The 22,386-nt window shown below is 38.8% G+C and overlaps 1 protein-coding gene across 1 annotated transcript in view; it reads left to right on the top strand.

Annotated features, from left to right (window-relative positions):
- Nucleotides 1-911: 911 nt before the first annotated feature.
- KNDC1 (kinase non-catalytic C-lobe domain containing 1) overlaps nt 912-22,386 on the top strand; it is a gene marked incomplete at both ends in the record, with an annotated part of 62,429 nt that continues 40,954 nt past the window's right edge. Inside the window, 3 exons of the mRNA XM_084264321.1 lie at nt 912-1,007; nt 5,703-5,901; nt 8,130-8,188. Coding sequence (XP_084120447.1) covers nt 912-1,007; nt 5,703-5,901; nt 8,130-8,188 — 354 coding nt within the window. The remainder of the gene's footprint in view (nt 1,008-5,702; nt 5,902-8,129; nt 8,189-22,386) is intronic.

Genomic DNA, 22,386 nt, shown 5'->3' with positions numbered 1-22,386 from the left:
GTTTGAAACAATACTTATCTTGAACCTTCAGTTTCAAAGGGAGTCTTAATGAAGTTATTTGAAGCACCCTAAACTCTGTGGAGAGCAAAAATGGGCTAGGGATGGTGAAAGGAAAGTTTGTCATACTGATTAGGTTTTGTCTGTGCTTGTTACGTTTGAACTGCCACAGAAGTTGGGGCGGTGGTCAGGCAAGCGCTTGGTGACTTGCTTAATTTTGAACACTTAGGGTTTGTCGAGTAAATCCAGTAATACGGAGAGCAGATGGCGATAAGGGGAGGCCGGGCACACGTGCAGGATGGTGGTTTAAGCTCGCCCGAGGTGCTCCTCACAGGAGGAAACTGCGGGCGGGAGCAGCTCAGGCAACGCCGCCAGCCCGGCCTCCCGCCGTCCCCGTTCGCCCGGAGAGCGCAGCCGAGCCGGGGACCTCGGCGGCCGCAGCTGGCACTGCGGCGGGCGCCCTCCTCGGGGCCCACCGCCCCGCTACCGCCTTCCCGCCGGGAGCTCACCGTAAGCGGGGAGAAGGGGACGCGGAGGACATACCAGGACACGCGAGCGGCCCCCAGTGATTCTCAGGGACGCCTCGGGCCGCGGAGGGCGAGGCGGGCGGCGGGGGCGGGCGCCGCCGCAGGAGGGCGGGAGCCGCCGCAGTGAGGCCGCGGCGGGCCGCGTTGCCATGGCAGCGCTGCCCCAGCCGAGGGCTTAAGCGGGCGGCGGCGGGCCGCCGGAGTGGAGGGGGGTGTCCCGTGGCCGGGCGGGGAAGGGGTTAAGGAGGGTCCGGCGTCGTGGGGGGGTCGCCACGGGACATAGCCTGCAGCCGAGTTTGGGGATGAGCCGCGGCGGGGGCCGAGGGCCGCGCTTTGAGAGCGTAGGGAGGCTGCGGAGGTGAAGCCTCTGTTTCCTCGCCAGTCGGAATGGAGGCTGTTGGCGCCGCAGAAGACGTGTTCTATGAGGAAGAGGAGGTGAGCTGCTACGACTTCGAGCCTCTACCGACACTGCTGGAGGATGAGGTGAGTGAGGCAGGTGCGGGGACGGAGCCGCCGCCCTTGCGCTCACCTGTAGTGAGGTGGCTTCCGGGGCAGCTCGCGGGCCCGCCCTGCCCGGCGCCTTTTTCTGCCCGCACCGTGAGGGCAGCCCGTCGGCTGCGCTGGGCCCCGGTGACGGCGTGAGCCCGAGGGCTCGACTGCCCCTCCGGGAGCGGCCAGGGAGGCTGTGTCTGCATAACCGTTCAATTTCCGTGTGTTCACCGCGGGTTCCTCGCTTTACCCTGCCCGGTGATACCAGCTGCCAAGTTGTATCCATCCCTGGGCATCTTCTCCACACAACAGCACAGTCGTGGCCCTCAAGTGCGTGGAGTCTTGTAACTCCTCTCGTAGCTGTGGGGTAATGCTGCAGGTAGGTGTGACAAGGACCCACACGCCCTGATAAGTGGAAGTTACTTATTTGGGTAAAAGTGTTTGTAGTAGCCATTGCTACGTTTTTGTGCAGCCATTTCTTGCTGCTCTGGGTAAAAAGGCCTTGTCACTGGGAAACAAAAAGAAAAAACCCCAAAATATCAACCTGTTCCATTTGTTTGGTTGGTTGTTATGCCAAATAACCTGTAGCTATACCCAGGTCTGTTATCATGTTTGTCTGGGTTTGTACTTAGTTTTGCACTTCTTTTTGCAAAGAAAGATCTTGCCACTCTTTCTTTGTATCATTGTTTGTTCCTTACCCCTAAGTGAATATTCAGCAAGATGTTTTGGGTTTTTTTTCTTCAAGTAAAAGTTTGGTGAGCCATACACTTGCCACTAGTTCCCCAAAAACAGATCTTGCAGGCTTTCTTATTTACTATGTCAGGAACCCAAGTTGGATTTAAAAGTCCCTTCTCATTTTCATAAACCATCTAATGGCTCAGCAGTTTTGCTTTTCTACCCATCATCTGTAGTGTTCAGTGTAGTAGGCCCTCTCAGACTGGCCTGTGCAAAATATAGAAGAAAGGTGGTAGTGGCCTCGCTTTTACACATTAGACTAAATATTTAAAATATATCTTGCTGGATGAAAGTTGAGGGTCAGCTGTGTGAGGAAGACCTAAGCCCATTTTTCTCACCTGCTCAATATATACTTTAATTGTGGATTCCCACCAGTCCCTTCTATTTAGTTATTCTAGGCATCTGAATATTTTCAATATTCTTGTTGAGAGAATGAGCATGACCTATCACCTGGTGATTAGAGAAGTTAATAAAAAAGGGCTGCTTTGAAGAATACTCAGTAAACTTACCTAGGTAACCCAGTGGGGTTTTTTTTCAAATGTGCTGAATTTAATACAAGATGCTTTCCACATTTTTCATGATTCTGAGAGTTTGTGTGGTTTATTTTGACAAAAAGACTTAGGTGCCAGAGAGCTGTGAGTGCTAATGTATCTAACTCTCAACTGCTTAGTCATTTAGTGCTTCTCATCACTCTAGGTAGAAGAAATGCAGTTGGTGCATGATGTATATGGTTTACAAAAGCCAGTATGTGAAACAGGAAGCTTCCTGAGCTGAAGGGTGGGAAATGTTGAGTGAGGGTGCATTTCAGCTGCCTGTCTTCACAAGGTCTTTCTGCATCTCACCCTCCTTAACATTTAATTTCACATTTTTTAACAAGTTTTGTGTGGCAAATTAATTTATCTTCCTGTTCTCTCTTCCTCTGCCTCATTACATAGGCTACTGAACTGTTTTATACTTTCTGAAGAAACTATAAGGGAAAATTGAGAACTGAAGTGAATTATTAAAGCATGGTTGTCTGACCAGTTCATATTTTTTTTTTGTAACTATTAAACAGTAATTTCTTTTACAAGTGTATTTTACTGATAATGAGACAAGAGAATAAGCATCAGCATCTCTGTTACATAACACACTCTAGTTTTCCTGTCATTTGAGTGAACGAACTTTCACTGGTCCAGAACAATGAAGCTGTGGCTTGCCAGAAGCTTCAGCTTGCCAGAAACTCCCATGTTACAGTCTTAAAAGGATTTTTTTTTTTCACTGGCACTGAAAACTTTGTTTCCATATAGCTCTGGGGGTGCAAGCTAATGAAATGCATGTCTCAAGAGCTTTCAGTACTCTGTTCTCTGCTGAAGACTTGCTTTCCCTCAATAGCAGCTTTAATAACTGAGGTAAAGATACTGTGGTCATTTCAGAAATACATGGTGTCTGTGAAGTAAATCACTTCGCATCCTGGAGCACTGGAAAGAGTGAGGCTTGCTGTATGGTTGTGGTGGTGGCAGGGTGGTTTAACTTTGTGTTTTAGCTTTACCTAGCCAGTCCTTGCTGATGGAACCCACTGAATATTCACAGGCCTTTTTTCTTTCTTCCTTCTTCCTTTGCATTTAGTGCTTTTTCAGATTTTTTTTCTGTATTACCTAATTATCCGTACCCCTGGAAGGAAGATAAGTTTGTGTGATGTGAGATCATCATCTTTCATTTATAGCTACAACAGAAAGATGATGTTGTCGTTTTTAATTGTAGAGAACTCTTACTGATCATTAGTATCAGCTGTAGACCTCAACCTCAAAGCCTGAGTCAAAAGAAATTCTATGAAGTCCTGATTGTTATTGGAGCTTGCTATAGAGGCTGTCTTAAAGGCTGCAGTTTTTATTCATTTCACATAATCTCTAAATAGAGCCTCTCTTATCCATGTACACAGATGAAACTCTCATAATATTGCATCTTGATTAGTGAAACATACTTCTTTTCTTGTAGTCATGGCAGATGATATCATGACATGTAGCTGGATGATCCTAGGAGAGTTAAAAATAAAAATAATTAATGACGTGTTCGTTGCTTCGGTCATAGAACTATTTTTTAAAAAAAAAACCAAACACCTTCTAGCCATAGAAAAAACATTTAGTCACCCCTTACCATTATGTCCTCATTATGTGTGAGTTTGGTCAGCCTCAAAGCATGGCAGTTTGTGGTCCAGCTCCTTGTTATATGTTTATGTTTTCAGGTACAGAAGCATCTTGCTGCCTTTCATGATTGGAAGAAGTTCCAGATAAATATGTGCAAAACTTTCTCACCCACCCTCAAAATCTGATGGCAGAATTCTGTATATAGTGCTGAGCACAACACAGAGAAAATGAGATCTTTTGCCTTGCATACCTGAACTGTGAGGGCTTTTGTTGTTACTGTGTAGGACTGAATTCAATGAATCCAAAATCCACGATTAGTGCTAGAAGGCACTGTAGTAATGGTGCCATTAGTAAATCAATCTATCTCTAGGCTGATGAAAACCAGGCTGTCAAGAATAGTTTCCCAAGTACAGTGTGCTTTATTTCCTACCTGCTTTTTGTCATATTTATTATTATGCTTTCAACCAAATCACAGAATCATTTTTAGACTAAAGATTTGTCCTTGTTTGAAGGATATGAGTGCAATATTCAATTCTCTGAAAAACATGTTAACAAACTATTAACCCTTCTGCAAATTGTAATCTGAATATCATTGATGTTTTCTATTACCGAGGTATGTAAAAGAAGTTGTACTTGTATTTTCCAAGGTATTAAAAGTGTAAACCACAACAGTTTTCAGAGCTTTCAGATATTGCACACGTTACTTTGCTGACAACAAAATACTTTCTTTTTTTGAAGTAATATGCAGTTGTATTTTTAACTCAATGTACATTTAATATCATTCAGAAGTATAGTTGTTCATAATTGCTACAATTACTGCATTACATGAGAAAATATTGTGTATAATTAATAATGTTATGGCTTTTGATGCAAAGTAGTATTTGTAGGTTCTGTTAGCTTATTTTTCCTTACAGATGGAATTGATGGGGTTTTTTGTATTGTTTATCATGCCTTTAATTCATGATTTTTTTTTTCTTTTACTTCTGGAGCTATGAGTAATGTGTTAGTTCTAAACAACATACATTAAAAAGCTAGCTGCTTTGAACAAAGCACTGTTTCTGAACATCTTGACTAGAAAAGCCACATTAGAGCCAATTTTTTTTTTTTTTTTTTTTTGGAGCTGGACTCTTCATAGCCTTACTGTGATAATGGATCACTGGATGCGGACTTACAGTTTAGTGTAGTAACTTAGAAACAAAGTCCGCAAACAGTTTTGATCACCAAGAGCTGTGGGTGTGGTTGGGAGGCCTATGACAGCCAAAGTGTTTTGTTTTAAGTCAAAGTGTAAGAACACTTTTCCAATGGCTTGTTTGGGTTTTGAGTGTTTGTTAGATGGTCTACACCACTAAACTTCACAACAGCATCATTCATAAGACAGACTAATTTGGAAGGTACTTTTTCTCAGATTGTAGGGAAAACTGCTGTGAAGAGAATTTTTAAGTAGTTTATCCAAAGGCACCTGGGACAGCTTAAGGGAGACATGGGTCAAAGAAAATGTTCTAACATAGTCTCTCTGCTTTTACCTCCAAATGGTCTGTTTCCCTAACTTTGATGCAGTGTTTATGAAACTTACATGGCTCCCACAAGAAGTCTCATTTTTATGTTAACATACTGTGATACCTTTGTTCAGGTTAACCCTGCTTCTTAAGACACTCTCTGTGTTAAGAGCAAAGTCTTGCACTTGGTGTTTCTTGGGGTGTTAATCAGTGTCCTAGAAAGTCTGAGAACTTGCTGGAAACCTAACTCGTAGCCAATTGTGTCAAATGTAATCTATGATACACCAAGTAGTGTCATGAAACCCAGGGTAATTTATGAATTCATATCTTGGCAGGAGAATGTGTCCCTTGCTGATATTTTGTCACTGCGGGATAGCTGTCTTACTGAGCAAGATATTTGGGCAGTTTGCCTGGAGTGTTGCCACTCTCTGAAGAGCATTGCCCATTCTGCAATCTTCCAGACACTCTGCATCACGCCTGACACTTTGGCTTTTAATACCAATGGCAATGTATGCTTCATGGAACAGCTCAGTGGTAAGTATTTGTGTTTCCAGGCCATTTGTCTTAGAATGATGGAAACTCGTAATAAGAGACTGTAGTAAAGCATTATATTCTATTCTTAATGGTTGTAATTAAAATAAAGAGCAAACATAAAGTTTGTTTAGGAATGGGTGAGTATAGGTCCATATGAAACTATATGCTCAGTTTTGTGATTGATGAACAAAGGCTGAGTTTGCTTAGAAGATATTTCGTAGTTATTTTAAGACTTATGCAGGGAAATATAATTTATCTCCATTTTAAACACTAAGTTATGTATCTATGTGCACAAGTCTCTACCTAGGTAAAGTGTGTTCTTGGTCTCTTCCCATTCTTATTTCATGAATATGTTGTATTTCTCTAGAAATCTGTCATTCAAGGCATCTTGATGATTGTGGCCAGAGAGAATAAGGCAATTCTAGTCCATATTCACTGTTAGAAAGAAAAGCTCTCTTGAATAAAGAATTATTTTTTTTAAAGTCATGATTTTTAGACTCAGTGGTGACTGACTGAGAAATTATTTTTAATATGCTAAAACCCAGTATGTAGTAGCATGTAAGATCTTCAGGTATTGTACAGATGAATGAGGGGATGCTTGACTTAAAAATGACTTCTGATTTCAGCACAGAAAAAAAGCATGTTCTTGTTACAGTTCCCTTTGAATATGACCCATCTCAAGAGTCTTTCTCTCGAGCCTGTTAGGGATATTGCAAAACAGTATAGTCCTCTTAAAATTATATCATCTTGTAACTGGAACTGTTCTTGCATATATGCACACTGTTCAGGTTTTTGATATTTTTTAACCTAATTTATTTTTAAATGTGTCAGAATAAGTGTTTATTCTTTAAGTCAAAATCTAGATCACAGTATTTAGAATAAACTGGGTAAGCTAAATTTGCAACAAATGAATATTTGTTATTATATGTGAGTTTTAGAATTAAATAGATTATTTAAAATAATTTAAAATTTAATTAATGAAGATGTGAATATATCTTCGTAATTGTGGTATTTGTTTTGTGCTTAAATTCCTCAAATATGAGAGTCAACTTTTAGTTGCATGTTAATAGGGTAATGTGCAATTTCCTTCAAGAAGCTTGTCAACTTCAAATTTGTAAAAAGCTGGTGGTGTATTTATAAGGGTATTTGAAAGACTTGTCAAAGAGAATAAATCTAGTGGATGAAAAATGCCCCTCAACTAAGATCTTTGCTTGCAGCTCAGAAGGGAAAAAATCAATTTCTTCTTAAATGTTTTAGTCTAATTGAATAGCTGGCAAACAATTGATCCAGGAATTTGCTGTATTCAAGTGCTTAAAATGTGGGATAACAAATTCCCTTGTAAAGCCAATGTACAAAGCTTTTGTTCCCTGAAGTCATGTAAGTGTCTGAGAATATACACATAACTTTTTGCATTCCTAGGAAAAATGCAACTTTCTTTAAAAAGAACTAATGAAAAGACTATTTCTCACATACACACACTGCTGTGTCTTTGACTTTCCCTTTCCCTCAGATGATGTTACTATTTATTTAAAATATAGCTTGTTTAATTGTGGAAGTTGTCCCTTTTGCTTGCCTGTTGTTGCCTATGGATTTCTTCTTCCAGAAGAAAATTGTAACCTCTGAATTGTGACATTGAAAGAAAATGAACAGCCTGTCACCTCTGCTTTGCAGAGTTCTGCTTCCTGCAGGTTCTGTGGTGCTAAAGTGACAAACGTTCAATAGGTTGTTCCGCCAAGGGCTCTGATATCTTCTAGTCTCTTCTTTTAGTCTATTACAGTCTCTTGTTTTTGCTGTTTGAACCCTTATCCCCTAGGTTTGCAGTGGAAAATAGTGAGTGGAAATGTCCCATTAATCAAATCAAACCTGCAAGCCACCGCTGAGGCACACCAGCTTAGGTGATAAGTTGGTCCAGGCGGCAGTGTCTGAAGGCAAGAAGTGGTTAGGCATGGTAAATGTATTTTTTTCAGGGGTATTTTGTTTCTTGGTATGTAAAGTCTGGGACCTTCTTGCAAAAAGTTTGAACATAGCACTTTGTCTAGTACTATAAGTAAAATATGGATAAAACGTTCTTTGTGCCTCAGATGTTATGGACCCAAAGTACAGCTACATATGCAGTTTCTTTTTTATCAGATATGAGTGTGTCATTAAGCTTGTATCATCAAATTTAGTTTGGTTTTTAAATAAGACCAGTAATTTTTAATCTGATGCATTTTCTTTTGCTTTCAAAGATGATCCAGAGGGTGCCTTTGTTCCACCAGAATTTGATATCACTGGTAACACTTTTGAGGCAAGTTCATAAATTTATCTGTTAAATAGAGGTGTGTTTAATCATTTTAGTATTTCTGCAGTAGCAAATGCTCAGCATTCTCAAGGTATAATTAAAGACATTTAAAAATGGTGAGTAGTATATTATGCTGTTTAGATATGTTTTGTGGAAATAAAAAGTAAACTTAAAATGCTATATTAATTTTCTGTATAAGCATTTGTTTGTTGTTAAAATATGAGAATCTATTTTGGCTGAATAATGTTTTGCCCTAAACCACATCTGGTCTATATTATGTTCACTGGTATCCTTCACTGGTTACATTTGCTTGTTTGGGGACTAGCCATGAACTTTTATGACTAAATATAAAATTTGTTTGCTATCCTCTTCAATAAAATAATTCATGGAAGGGTAATCAGCAATTTTATCTTTGATTTAATGAAGAAACAAATGACTATCTGTTGCTTTGCAGTGCACAAATGGTCTACATTGTTAAATTAAATTAGATTTAAATTGTTTATACTAATTCATTAGCCTCCCAAGTCAACCATCTCATTGTGTGCTGCAGGAGTGCTTGCTTGCTAATATCCTTTTTTAATACAGTATTTTTTCTGGCTTGTATTCTTAGATAATTTACATGCTTTAATTAGCATCATGTTCTGTTCAAGGTATACTTAAAAAACTTCTGTTTTGTTATAGTTGAACATAAATAACTTTTACTTTTTTGTAGCTACAGCCTTCATAGTCATGTTTGTAGTTTGCTATGTTTCTGTGGAGGAGGCTGGAGAAAGGATAAGTGAGCCTTGGAAGTGTGTAGTGTTACAACTAAGATGAAAATGTTAAAGCAGGAAGGGTAGTATTACAGAACATGAAGTAGTATGCTCTTTGAAGGCTAGAGATGCAACATTTTTCCTTGTTTCTATGCTTTTGTGGTGGTTTGACCCTGAAAATATATACTGAGAAGTTTAGGAGTTGAGATAAGGACAGGGAGAGATCATTCTGCAATCAGTGTCGCAGGCAAAAGAGACTCAACAAAAAAATAATGAAAGAAATCTAACTTATTACACTACACTGCACACACAGTGAAACCCGACTTGGATAATGAGAGGTGCAACCAGATCTTAAAACACCTCAACCAACTGACTTCTTGTCAGACTTTAGTCATGATTTTGCTCCCTTCTTTCCCCTGCATTATGGCATCAGGATGGGCAGGGGGTGGGGGTTTCAGTCAGTTCCTCACAAGTAGTTTTCTTTCTTGGTCGGGAGGGCATTCCTGATGCACTTCCCCTGCTGCAGTGTGTGGTCCCACCCACAGGAGACAGTCTTTCACAAACATTTCCAACCTGAGTCCTTTCCCATGGGGCTTCAGCTCTTCACCCACTGCCCCAGCATGTGTCACTGCCATGGGGTGCAGTCATAAATCATTGAATGTCTCTCAGCCTCTCAAGCCCAGACTTCTCTAGCCTGGTCCTCCACTGGATCACAAGCCTTCCCCCCAGCAAACCTGCTCTGACACAGATATCTCTCCCTCATCTCTCTGTCTCCATCTCTCTCCATGGTCTTCAAGTGCTGGCAGAGGCTTGCTCCAACACAGGTCACAGCATCTTCTCTATGTCTCCACCTGCTCCCGTGTGGGGCCTCTCCACAGGTGACAGGTGGGGTCTTGTCCTTTTCCATAGGCTGCAGGATGACACCTGTTCCACCATGGGTTTCTCCACTGGCTGCAGGGGGATCTTTCTCTCTGGCACCTGGGGCACCTCCTCCCCCCTCCCCTTCACTGGCCTTGGTGTCCGCACAGTTTCTTACATCTTCTTACTCCTTTCTCTGGTTACAAAAAGCATCTGCTTGCATTCTGGAGATTTTTCTCCTAAATGTGATTCACAGAGGTGCTGTGTAACCATCGCTGATGGGCTCAGCCTTGGTCAACAATGACTCTGACCTTGAGTTAGCTAGTGTTTACTCTCTCGGGCCTGCAGAAAGCTTCTAGCAGCTTCTTGCAGAAGCCACCCCTGCAGCCCTCCATTCTCCACCAGAACCCAGCCATGTAAAACTACAACAGCTTTTTTTAGTATAGTTAATAGGCCAGCAGAGCTCTAGTGATTTTGTGCTCTCTTTGCTTCTCCTACATCCAGAATGGGTTTTGGCAGTCTTTGTCTGGAGTGGGTGACCAATATGGGTGGGGATGGTTAGGAGGTGACCAGTGTTACATGTAAACTTGGCAACTATTTGTATTCTTTGTGTTCAGATGTGGTTGAAGAAAGCCAGTTCCAAAGTCACCAAAGGTGATTATATTTTGTTTCTTTTTCTTGTATGTCTGAAGCTGGACTTGGCATTCTACATAAACATGTGCCCTGTCCCTTGCCCCTTATCAAGCCTCAAGACTTTTGACAAAGAAACACAAGATTTGTGGAATTTTCTCCTCTGACAAACTTGCATTTCCCCCTGGCCCCTTCTCCTCCTCTAGGAGTTGCTGAACTCTTGCACCTGTAGGACACAGATAGCCTGAAAGAGGTTTGCAGACCAAGGGGTTGGGACAAGGTGAAATGGGAATTTGGGAAGACTGTGGAAATACTAAATGACCAGATGTATTTGTTCTGTCTGATATACAATGCTATTGTATCCCTCTTGGGTGAAAAACGTCTGTGTACAAGTTTATTGTTAACTCTTATCTCTCAGCAGTACTTACAAGCTTGTTATGCCCCAGTGAATCCCAATATCATGCACAGCAGAAACAACAATTACACAGTCAATGGAAGCTGTTTGAATCAGGAGTCACCCTGAACATTGGCTCTTACTTTTTTTTGCAAAGGTCAACAAAGGTACACATTTATGTGGAAGGAAGCCAACATGCTCAGCCTTGTCTGCTGTGAAGTGGTGTGAGGGCTGCATGCACTGGTTTCTATCCATTGCACCTGTTTCTTTATCTAGCAAGCTGAGGAGCCTTGCAGAGCAAGGAGAGCAGTGCTACAGCAGTGTCCTGTTGCCTCAGCTGTTTCTCATAGGCCATCCTAGGGCAATGCACAAGGCTGAAAAGCTGGGGCATTCCCGTTTGTTGAGGCACAGGTGTATTATTTTACTCTGAGATTTGTGTGCCCTTTGTCAGACCGCTATGGCATTTTGAGTATTCATGGAGCTTTCAAAGCTTTACCTCATACTGCTTGTAAGCTTTGGTTGAATTTTTACTACTTTAGTACCAGATCAAATTCTGCCAGGGATTCATTCCATGCTGACCTCAGCTTGCTTTTGCAGGTTCTAAAACCTACAGTGGCTTAATTCTTAGGTACTTGTTACAAGGGGTTTATAACATTGGCATTTTTACAAACTAGCTGTTTCCTTCTCGATGCTAATACCTCAAGTTATTCTCTTTTTACCAAGGGCATTGATACTTTTGTCTATCCCCTCATCCCTACTTGTAACCTCCTACTACGCAACAGCAGAATAGCACACACCTCTGAGGAAACCCTGGGCCTTTATGCTTTCTCGGTAGTGTAAGATTCATTATACTATACCAATAAGCCACCCTTTTTAGAAGGGTGTCAGATTTTTGGTGTTACTCCTTGCTTCCTTGGTAATGACCTTACTCAACTGTTGCTCCCTGAAGGAGTGTTTTTGCAGCCGTTTAGCATGTTTTGTTGAGAACAATGGGAAGTAGTGTTTGTATCAAAGCTGTCCAATTTCAATATAAAGAAAAAAGTTAGTATCAGACCTACTAATTATGTTCAGGATGATCTTTGATAGCGGTTACTTCAGTGTCAAAGCTCAGCTGATTTAAAATACTGATGTCAGCCAGAGGTTTCACTTGATTTGAGTGTGACCTATTTTATAGCTTCAAAAATGGAAGCACACAATGAGGTTTGTAGAGTTACTTGATGACTTCTTCCTCTTTAAACTCTGTTTAAAAAAAAAATCTCTCAAATAAAGCTACAGTTACTTCAACAAGAGATGTTTTGTTTCCTGCTTAGTGAATTACTCATCCAGACCTCTAATGGAATTGTGACTCCAGTCTAATTGGTTACTAAACTTAGCTGGCACTCACAAGCACACAAGGGTAATAGACACAGGAAACAAATTGAAGTGCATTACTATCCTAGTGTCTGAAACACCACTATTAACAATTTCAGTTTCTAGTTGGAATTTCAAATAGCAACAGTTCTAAAGCTTTGTCCAAATGAAAATTCACAGGACAGAAAAGTAACTGATTTGTTTTAGACCTTGTTTTAGTCTTGTTTACTGACCTCTCCATTTCTAAAGTGGGAATATTAACACTGACTTCAGTTACTGTTGGGAGAAGGAAGGGAAAACTAGTCCTTAAGGGAGCTGTCAGCTTCAGTGTCAGGTGTAGAATAGACTTTTAAAAAGATGTTAAGAAGGATGTAGCTTTGAAAAGGTTTTTTAGTGCCCAGTGAAGTGTGGTTGAGCTTTCCAACTGGTGACTTCTTCAGTGCTGCCACAGTTCCATCCTGTGGGGATGGAGGAAGGATTGCAAATTCTGAACATCTCAAGAGATCAATTTCAGGAGATCTGGAAATGACTGTGTTGCTAAGTGGTTGGAGCACCATTTAATAGGTAGTTCTGTTTCGTCCTCCTCTTCCTGGTATAAACATTATCACAGGCTAAGGAAAAAAGGCAGCCAGGCAGGTACCATTGGTCTCTAGGACAGCATTGGACTAAACTAGAGAATCTTCCAAGTACCTGTTCATTTTTTCTCACCCTCAAACTTTGTTGTCTTCTTACAGACTTCTATTACTGTCGTGGCCTAGTAACTGCACTGTTAAAACTGGTGCTGCAAATAGGGAAAGAGGAGAGAAACTTTAGACTTATGATCCATACTGTAACTCCAATGGAAAGGTGAATTCCTATACATTACACTTACCGTTTGTACTTTCATTCTTACTGCATCTGCAGGTATGTGTGATGTGACTGTGCTCAGTAAAAACTTTCTGATGATTGAAGCTGCTACTTGTGTGCATTGATGGAAAGATCTCTACTTCTCTAAACTGGAAGGTGTGTCTCGATTTGCTTTAGCAAGTACTGACCACTTTTTTTGCTCTCATTGAATTTTGAGCTAGAAGTCAGTTAGAAACATTTTAAGTTTAAAGACTGGCCTCTAATTTTGTCATGTTTTACTCATATGCTACTGTAGAAGGGTATAGAATGCAAATTTTTCTATTCTAGAAAAAATTGATAAACTGAGATACAAAATACAGACTTGAGGCTTCTTTCAAAATTCACATACTTAACTATATGCTGGACTTCTCAAACAATCAATCTTCAGTATAAACTGAGTCCTGATTCTCTCCTGTAAATAGAAAGATCTTTAACCTTTTCCTAGTGAAAATGGTTCCTATTTCATTTTCTTGCCTAGGGCAATACAGTGCTAGACTCGTGAAATTTGACCAATGGGAGGCTCAAAAGGAATAGTTAAATATTGGTGAGTTCATTAATAGCCTTATTTCTATCACTACAATACAAGTTTGCCTCAGGTTAAAAACATTGGCTGTCTCAAACGAGTTTCAAATAGCTATTTGTCTGCATCACAAAACTGCCATTGAGTCTGACACAGAGGTTCATTGATGTAGAACCCCACATTTCTAAGATATGAGCTTTCAGTGAGATGAAGGACCAATGTCTGCCATGTGTGCACTTGCATTTATAATCTTTTAATAATGTGGCTATTCAATTTTGCTTGTTCTAGTGAACCTCTGTAACAGAAATCACTGAATTTTCAGTCTTCTCTCTCTTTTTTTTTAATATTTGAAGCAGATTGGATAATGCTTCTGGTTAATGACTTCTTCCATTATTTAGAGGTGATGAAATGCAGTAGTTCAGAAACCTCAGTATGCAGCAGGATTAAAACCTTTCAGAAAGAAAAGAACTGAAAAAGTGATAGAGCTGAATGTGACCTTGAAAAGAAGGGGAAACAGGGGATAGAGAATGTAAAGAAAGTGAAGTTCACAATTATCTGCTTTCTCATCTAGAACTTGTTCCTGCTTTTTGCTGTCACGGCAGGAGTGGGGTATGCTGGTCTCTCACCTGGGAGAGAATCAGAACCAGAAAAGGCTGAGCACTGTGAACACTGCCTGTCTCTGCTAGAATGTGACAGCTGTCGACTTGCTATTCTCAGTGGGTTATGGTTGATCCATATTATTTGAAATAAAAAAAGTCCAGGTGTTTCAACAACCTTGAAAATAAGCATTTCTATATGAAATGGTATAACTACTGCAAATAGAAAAGTCAAGCTAAAATGTATTACACTTTTTGAAAACTAAACAGTTAAGACTCATATGACTTACTCCTGTGAAATGTGACAAGGCAGTTAGATTGATAGATACCATATGCATGCAAATGTTTTATATGCATATCAATGCATGAGTTAAAATGCCAAATGAAACCTAAGGTTCTAGGGGAACAAAAAATGGTTCAGTGTGTGTATCTATATATATGTTCATTCTACTGAAGAAAACTGAGCTGACAGTTTGGTGCTGCAGTATTTCTCAATAGGTGATCATTACTAAGCTAGTGCTCAGGTCTCAGCTGTTGGTCCTTCTCTAAATATGAAAGCCTTCATCTTTCTCCCAAATCAAAACAGCAGAAGGTGTAAAGGAAGTCTTGCTTTTGCCACTTCCCTGGTCTTTTAAAGCAGTGGCTTTGAATGCTGTGAGATTATCTCTACCGTTCTGTTCTTCCTTTAGCTCTCAGTGCAGGGGGTAAAAAGAAAACTTTGTGTTCTCCTAGAGGGATTTTTGGGTTTGTTTTTATTGAATGGGGGAAATAAGTCTTTTGAAAACACCTAGTGCCTTTTTTCTTGAGTTCTGTTTCCCTTAATTTCATGTAGCCTCCTCTTGAGACTAATTCTATGTAACAGCAGCAAGGCTTGTCATCGGCAAATGGTAACTTATCTCCTCCTGTAGTTTAAACCATTCTGTCTTCTGAGTGTTATTTAAAGCTGTCTTTTTCTCAGTGACAAAAATAAATTACTTTTATTTGGTTACCTATGCCTCGACTGTGCTATAGAAGAGAAAATGGAATCCTTCTGCTCTTGCTTTTACATCATCGGCCCAATTGAGGTTCCATTCTTAGTACTGAGCAAATATCACCCTTTAGTTGCTTTACACAGAGCTAAAAAAATGAAGAATATGAGCCCAACAGGATACATTTTTTACAGAGGTTTTTTAATGTATAGAATATCTGAAAGTTTATAATTTGATTACCTCAAAAACCTACAGCTTGTTGCATAGTTCTGAAGTTGGGCTTGCAAGATTGACATATTACTCTTTTCTAACGAGCTTTTTTGAGCGTATTACTGGTATCTTTACAGTTTTTGCCTCTAAATCTGTAAAACAATTTTTCATGGAATGAGTTCTACTTTTATCAGGAAAAACGTCCTCCGAGAAGAAATCACTGTGTAAGTAACCTGCTCAATGAAAATAAGTTTCTTGGTTACTTGGCTATTATTTTGCTATAAGAAGGCATTTTTAAAGATGAGGTATATATATTTTCCTTAAGATTGAGGAAGGTTATCTTGTCATGTACAAAAATATTTTTCAGAAAAGCTTATCTGAGGGTTTGTGAGAGAAGGATTGGGAATGAAAAGACAACTAGGTATTCTCTTCAGTCTCCACTTCCCCTCCTCAGGAAGCTGTGGTGAGCACTGACACTGCCCCTCAGCCTCATTTTCTCCAAACTAGGCAAGACCAAAGTATGTAGATGCTCCTCATAGGACATTCCTTCCAGCCTTTTCACCAGCTTTGTTTTCCTCCTGTGGATGCATTCAAGGGCCATCACATCCTCCTTAAATTGCACCTCTTTGACCAGCTGATTATGCTGTGTTTGCAGTCCAAAAGGGGAAAAACCTCTAAATATTATACATACTGCAGGATTCATGAACTTTTCAGTCCTTTCAATAATAAACAAGAAACCATAACCAAACCAAACAAATCCCCTCCTCCTTTCTCTCAATTGTAATGGCAACAGTTTTTGCCTTTTTACTCAGAGATGCTGATCTAATCAATTTTTGAAGCAGCACATGAATTAAATGTTATACTTCTCTTGTAAACATATTTTTTTTTTTGTGGGCTATACAGTTCTGGTCTTATCACATAATACATGAGTTCTGTGCCTGAATTGTGAAGACCAACCAACATTTGCTTCTACACAAATAAATCCCCTATCAAACAGGGGAAAAAAAAAATCAGGCCTACCACTCAAACCCAAAACCAGAAAACTCAAATCCTTCCTGTCTACCCTCCTTTGTTTACATCCCTGATATATACAATGAGAACTACCTAATCATTTGTTATTTCAGTCACCTACAGCTGTTCTTTGAAAACTGGTGTTTTGAATGTGGCCTTAAAAAGATTTTATGCAGTGGGATAAGTTCGAAGTGTTTGGCCAGCTTCTTACATTTGCTGTTCTACATAGGTTCCTTCTAGAAAAAAATCCACACAGATTATTGCCTCAAAGAAGAGTGGTCTGGTTACTGTACAGCAACTAATAAGTTATGTGTCAGAGTGCTGATGTCATTGATTCATGGCACGGTAAAGGAACTGCGGTGCTCTTTGAGTTTATTGTCCCATCAGTAGTGTTCTTAACTGGAAGTGTTGCATTTCAATTCTTTAGCTCCAAAATGTAGAATAAGCATCCCCCAACACAGGATTGTGTAAATGCACTCTGTTGAGAGTGACAGATGTTATCAGTAGTCACCTTCCCCTAGGTTCAAGATGAAATTATTTTTTTAATCATATAACTTCAATAACTACAAATAAGATCTTATTTGCCATATAATGAAATAAATCTTGTATAGTTGAGAGAAGACAAAACTGGTCTGCTCCACATGCATCTGTTTCCTAGGTTTCCTTTTTCTATGCCTACAGGGAATAAATTGCATTAGTTTAAGTGATAAATGAATTGCCTATAGCAGGTAACTTTAGAGTAAGAAGGTACATGGGAGATAAATAATGAGAGTTGTGACACGTGAAATTCAGTTTCAAACGGAGTTTAAAAAAAACAATCGGTGTTCAGGAATCATTAGAGGTAAATGTGTCTTACTTTTCCTGTTGAACTTCTGAGGTTTCTGAAGTTTTATTGCAGTGCTCTTTCTTACCTGTCATAGTTACGTTTCTAGAGTCCTTCAGGAGAGGAGTCAATTGGTGTCCTGTTCATCTGTGTTGGGGTGTGAGTGAGAGAAACCTGTTCTTAATTGGTGTTCCCTTACTGCAAATGTGTAATGTCATGTGCATAGCAAGGTTTAAATTTGGTACAAGCTTCTGTGTATGTTTATCTTCATGTGACTTCTTAAAGTGAAACAAATGTTTATAGAGGTCCTGCTAAGTGGCTCAAGATGTATCTCAGTCTTTGCTACAGTATTTAACAGCTTCTTGAAACTATATTGAGATCTAGTTTAGAAGTTTGTATTTTCTGCCTTTTTTTTTTTTTTTTTTTGACACCCTCCCTGGGTATAGCCCTGGATTGATAATATTGCTTTTTACATTAATTATTGATATAGATGCTGGCAGTTTAGGCTATGGACAGGAGTCACCTGTGTTCACATTGCTATATGGAAAGCCAAAACATATGGCTGTTAAAATCAAGTCTTTGCAGGTAGCTTGGAGACTGCTGTGAACATATAGTATGATTTAGTTTTTAAACAAATCTATCTCCTATCAAAGATCTCAAAAGAGAAAAAAAACCCCAAAACCAATCAACCCAAAAAACACCAACCCAAGCTTTTGTATACAGCAGCCAATGGAGATGATTAGAAGCAAGTCAAGAAGTAAGCAAAAAGCTTACAAAAACTAAATTTTTTTTTTCAAATCTATCAAAACACAGAAATGCTGCCCAAAGTCTGTCATGATTGCAGATGAAAAAGGTACAAAGGAGTTTTTCAAGGAAAGACATAGCAGAAAAACTGTTCAATTTTTCAAACCCATTTTCATCTTGTAGGGCCTTCAGGAGGTTCTTGCAATTGTGACTCTCCTTTATGGGGAATTATCAAAAACTTTGGCTCAAATAAGAGTGTTAGAATAGACTAGTGGCCGAGTTGGTGAAACTAGAAGTAAAATAAATTCCAGCACCAGATGGTGAAACAGCATTCATAAAAAGCAATTACTTGAAGTAATATTCTTTAGCCTGGGAGAGAATGCCCTGAGGAAGAAGTTATGCTAGAAATCTGTGAAGTATGCTGTGGTGGCACCACAGAGTATTTGCCAGCCTTCATAAATGAAGTAGCAACAATGAGATGAACACAGGTGGACTCAAACAAGAGGAAATACTTCTTTCTTATGTAGTTAACTGGGGAAATGCTTCCTGCAAAACATAAATGGAAAAATGTTGCATATGGTTAAAGGTTAGACAAATTCATGGAGATAACACTTGTCATGAACCACTGCAGACAAGAAGCCCACAGCTATGAACCAGTAAGATTAGTCATGTACTAGGAAGAGTTCCTCAGCTGAAACAGAATAATATACATAGAAATCACAAGAAACCAAAACATAGTAAAATGTAGGGATTAGACAACATTCAGTCAAAGTATATGAAATCCATGTTCTTTCCAGTTACATTTTGCTTGGTTCATTTCTCCTTATATTGTGGCATTGCTTTTTAGAGATTCTATCTATGAAGAAGAGATTCTATCTATCTTGCTTGTGTTTTGTGGTGTAAACTGATAACTTGAGTTTGCAGAGAAAGTACTAAAACTTAAAAACTTTCACTTGGTCGGTATACTAAAAAGCGATTTAAGATTTTAAATACCTGAAAACTGAAGCTGTGAGTGGTTTACTTAAGAAAATCTGACCAGAAGCTGTGTTTTTGTGGCCATTTGTTTTAGAAGTTTTTTTGGGAAGATATTTTTCAGACAATGATAGGCTCTAGTTAGAAGGAACTGCAAATACAGCTTTAGTTTTTCCAGCATTTGCTACCAATTTCAGCTAGAGTCTGTTTTGTGAATAGTCTACAGTGATTTAGCACTTTTAGCACATTCTGTAGACTAATTATCTACACATCCAAAGTGCCAAATGAATAAAAAGCTAATATTTAATACAGCACTTTCCAGTAATTACAGTTATGCAGAAAGGTGTTTGGTCCCTTTGTAATGAAGGAAAGTATTAAAAATAATGGGCCTATTTCCCTTTCATTTTGCTGCTGAAGAATATTACTGTCTGACTTTGGTTTTTGTTAACAATAGTACATTTTAGAGTGAGTACATTGAAAAAAGACATAAGTAAATATTAAATGTTTTCTCCCAATAGTAATTTTCTCAAGCATTTGCTTGAATTTGTTTATAAAAGTGAGTTTTATAACAACACTGAAGCCTTCCTTTATGGAACCTTCAAATGCTTGGAGTGATGAAAGTGTGCAAGATGTGCAGCAATCTCCATTAAAAAAAACAAAATTGCAAGGTAAAATGAGGGTCAACTATGAATGTCAAAACCAAGAATTGTTTTACACTATTCTTGTAGCTTATCATTTAGTCAGAAATATTTTACAGGCACTATTAGTTCTATTATGGTCTGTCTTTTTCAGTTCTGCTGAAGACCTACATTTCTGAACTCAGTAAAATCTCAATACAAAATGTAAATGGTCGTTATTCATACTTGCAATATGTTAAATGCTTTTGCAGTCACTGTTCAAAAGCTCTTTTGTCAGCTTTTTTCTGCAGTGTTGTCTGCAAGTACAAGTTCCTATAGAAGTGTAGTTCTTTAGCCCTTCCAAGCAGCAATACAACAGAGCCTCTGTCACACTCTCTGTGTAGGCTTGGAGCTTTTGCTTCCTCTCCTAATCTTTTGATTTGCAGAATTAGAAACTAGAACGGATCATTACTGTTCTCTGGATTCACTTCCTATAGTGTTAAATGGTGATATAATGGCATGTAATAAGCCAAGTAACTTTTGATTGGAACTGACAGAAGACTTTTTGAATATATTTCACTCATGATATAAAAACTTAACATGATGGCAGAAGCTGTCCTCTCCCTTGGTAAGTGTTTCCAGTACTTAGCCTGATTGTTTTAAAAATATATAGTATCTTCACCTTTTGAATTTTTACTTTTTTTTTTTAACTGTTGAGTCTTATTATGCCTTTGTGTCTTGGAAGCCACTCTAGTAGAAGTTTTCTTGAATTGAAGCTACTTGTAGGATTATGACTTTGAAATTTTTCTCTGAAATATGTGAGCTTCCTTAGCCTATTGCTGAAAGGAAGACTTTCACGACCTTGAATCATACTTGTGATTCCTCAAACAACCTTTCTTTGTGTTGTCATTTTGATTTTTGATCGCTATTTCCATGATGTCCTTCCCAGTGATGCATACAATTATGAGTTTACCCATGATCCTTGTAACTTTTGCTAACTTTAGGCAAGAGTAGATGTACTCTCTAAGACCGACCTGGAGATCCGGTTTCCTAATATGACTTCCTTCCTTTTCCCCCATCCTTTTTAAAGCTGATACCATTGTGCAGTCTTGCCAAGGTATTTTTTTGTAGCCAGTTGGTTTAGTCTTTAACTTAAAAGTCTTTTTAGAACTTGTTTTGGCTTTCTTTTCTTTGCATCCTTCTTGAAATGCATCATATTTGTCATCTATTACTATTGTCCTGTAATGCTATAAAGTTTCTGTAATTCAAAGACTATTGTCCTTAGCTAGATTTAAAATGGATGGAGGCATTTTCAGCCACCAAGAAGGAAAAGCTCTTTTAATTCTTTAAGAAAATCCTTAACAACAAATATAATACCAGTTTTTGCTTGTCTTTCAGAAAGAAAAAAAAAATCTTTAATGCCCTTTCCTATTTGTTTGTTACTCTGCTTATATTTTAAAACCTAAGCTTAATTGTGACAGTGTTTTCATTGAGGAAAGTCTCTTCTAGTGAGCATTAGGCATTTTATACTTGGAATTTGCTTTATTTATTGCATTTATGGTCTTGCTTTTTCCTTTCCAGAAAGTGACATTTTCTTCCTAAGCCTAAACGGTGTTGTACGAAGCAAATTTGGTGCATAAACTTGGGGAACACCCCACCTAGTGGATGATCACAATCTCTTTGTCATTGCTCCAGCTCAGACAGGGACTTAAGGTTGCTTTGGAATACCTCACATGTTAATCATTTTTACTGACAGCTCAGGAAAGTAATTAAATAGCTGGATTTTATTTCCTCTTTTTCCTGTGAGAGTGGCGGTGGGATGTTTGGGGAGCTGGGAGGAGGGAAAAGTAAAAAGGGTATTTACATTAAAGAAAGCTCCATGCTGGAAAAGATGTTGAAGTTACCAGTAAATACTTTTATATAAAAAAATAATTACAAGCTATGATGATTGAAATGGCCATTTTCAAAGCTGGCTTTCCTTGGTGTCAGAGGAAAGAAGTAGCTGAACAGAACAATTTTCCGTGCAGGAAAAAAACTACTTTATTCAATACGAGACTGGATTTTTCCTTGTACAATAAAAGATGCAGCGAACTACTTTAAAAGGAAACATGGAGGGAGTGGAAGCCTGTCTGCTTGCATCTTGTGGTTTTAAAGGCAGGCTAGGGGATATGCGTTACAACCCTCAGTGTACAAAAATTAATCTGAAGAAGTGGAAAGAGATAATATGTTGCTCTACCCTTCCTGTCCTGTGTTCTGTAATGCCCACATCATTCCTTATGGGGACGAATAAAATTTGTCAAAAGACAGATATTTATTTTTGGTTTTGGTTTTCTTTGTTCCCTGAAAGTAAAGTTCCTCATCTTTCTGTTCTGCTTTTGGAGTTGGTATTTGAGTTGCATATAATAAGATTATATTCAAATATGCTTATTATTTATTAGGGGTATATTTTATTTCTTACAAATATCTTACTGAGAGAAGACTAGATAAACTCTTGTTTATTCTTATGCACTGTGTATTTAGAACAGACACTGTATCTTGTAAATTAAATCAGATGCTGAGGAGTCACACACATGTCTTGGAGTGATTTTAACAGACAGGTAGTGTCCAAATGATAAAATAGTCTCGAAAGTGATATGTGTAGACACATGCAAAATAACACATTTGAACTGAACAAAAAAGAGGCAGGAATAAGAATCTCCTCCATCCATATTCTAGTTCACTGGGTTTCCCATAAGTATTCTGTTTGCGAAATGCTGAACAAGGAAAGATCTATATGTCAAGTAAGTTGACAACTTGAAGTAAACAGTTTTTAATTCTTACTTAGTGTCTTGATTCTTGATGCGAGTTGTTAAGAACATGCCAAATTTTACAACA

The sequence above is a fragment of the Gallinula chloropus genome, assembly GCF_964237585.1.
Source record: "Gallinula chloropus genome assembly, chromosome: 5".
NCBI lineage: Eukaryota > Metazoa > Chordata > Aves > Gruiformes > Rallidae > Gallinula > Gallinula chloropus.
The sequence above is the reverse complement of the archived record's forward strand: the minus strand, read 5'-3'. Positions and strand labels throughout refer to the sequence as shown.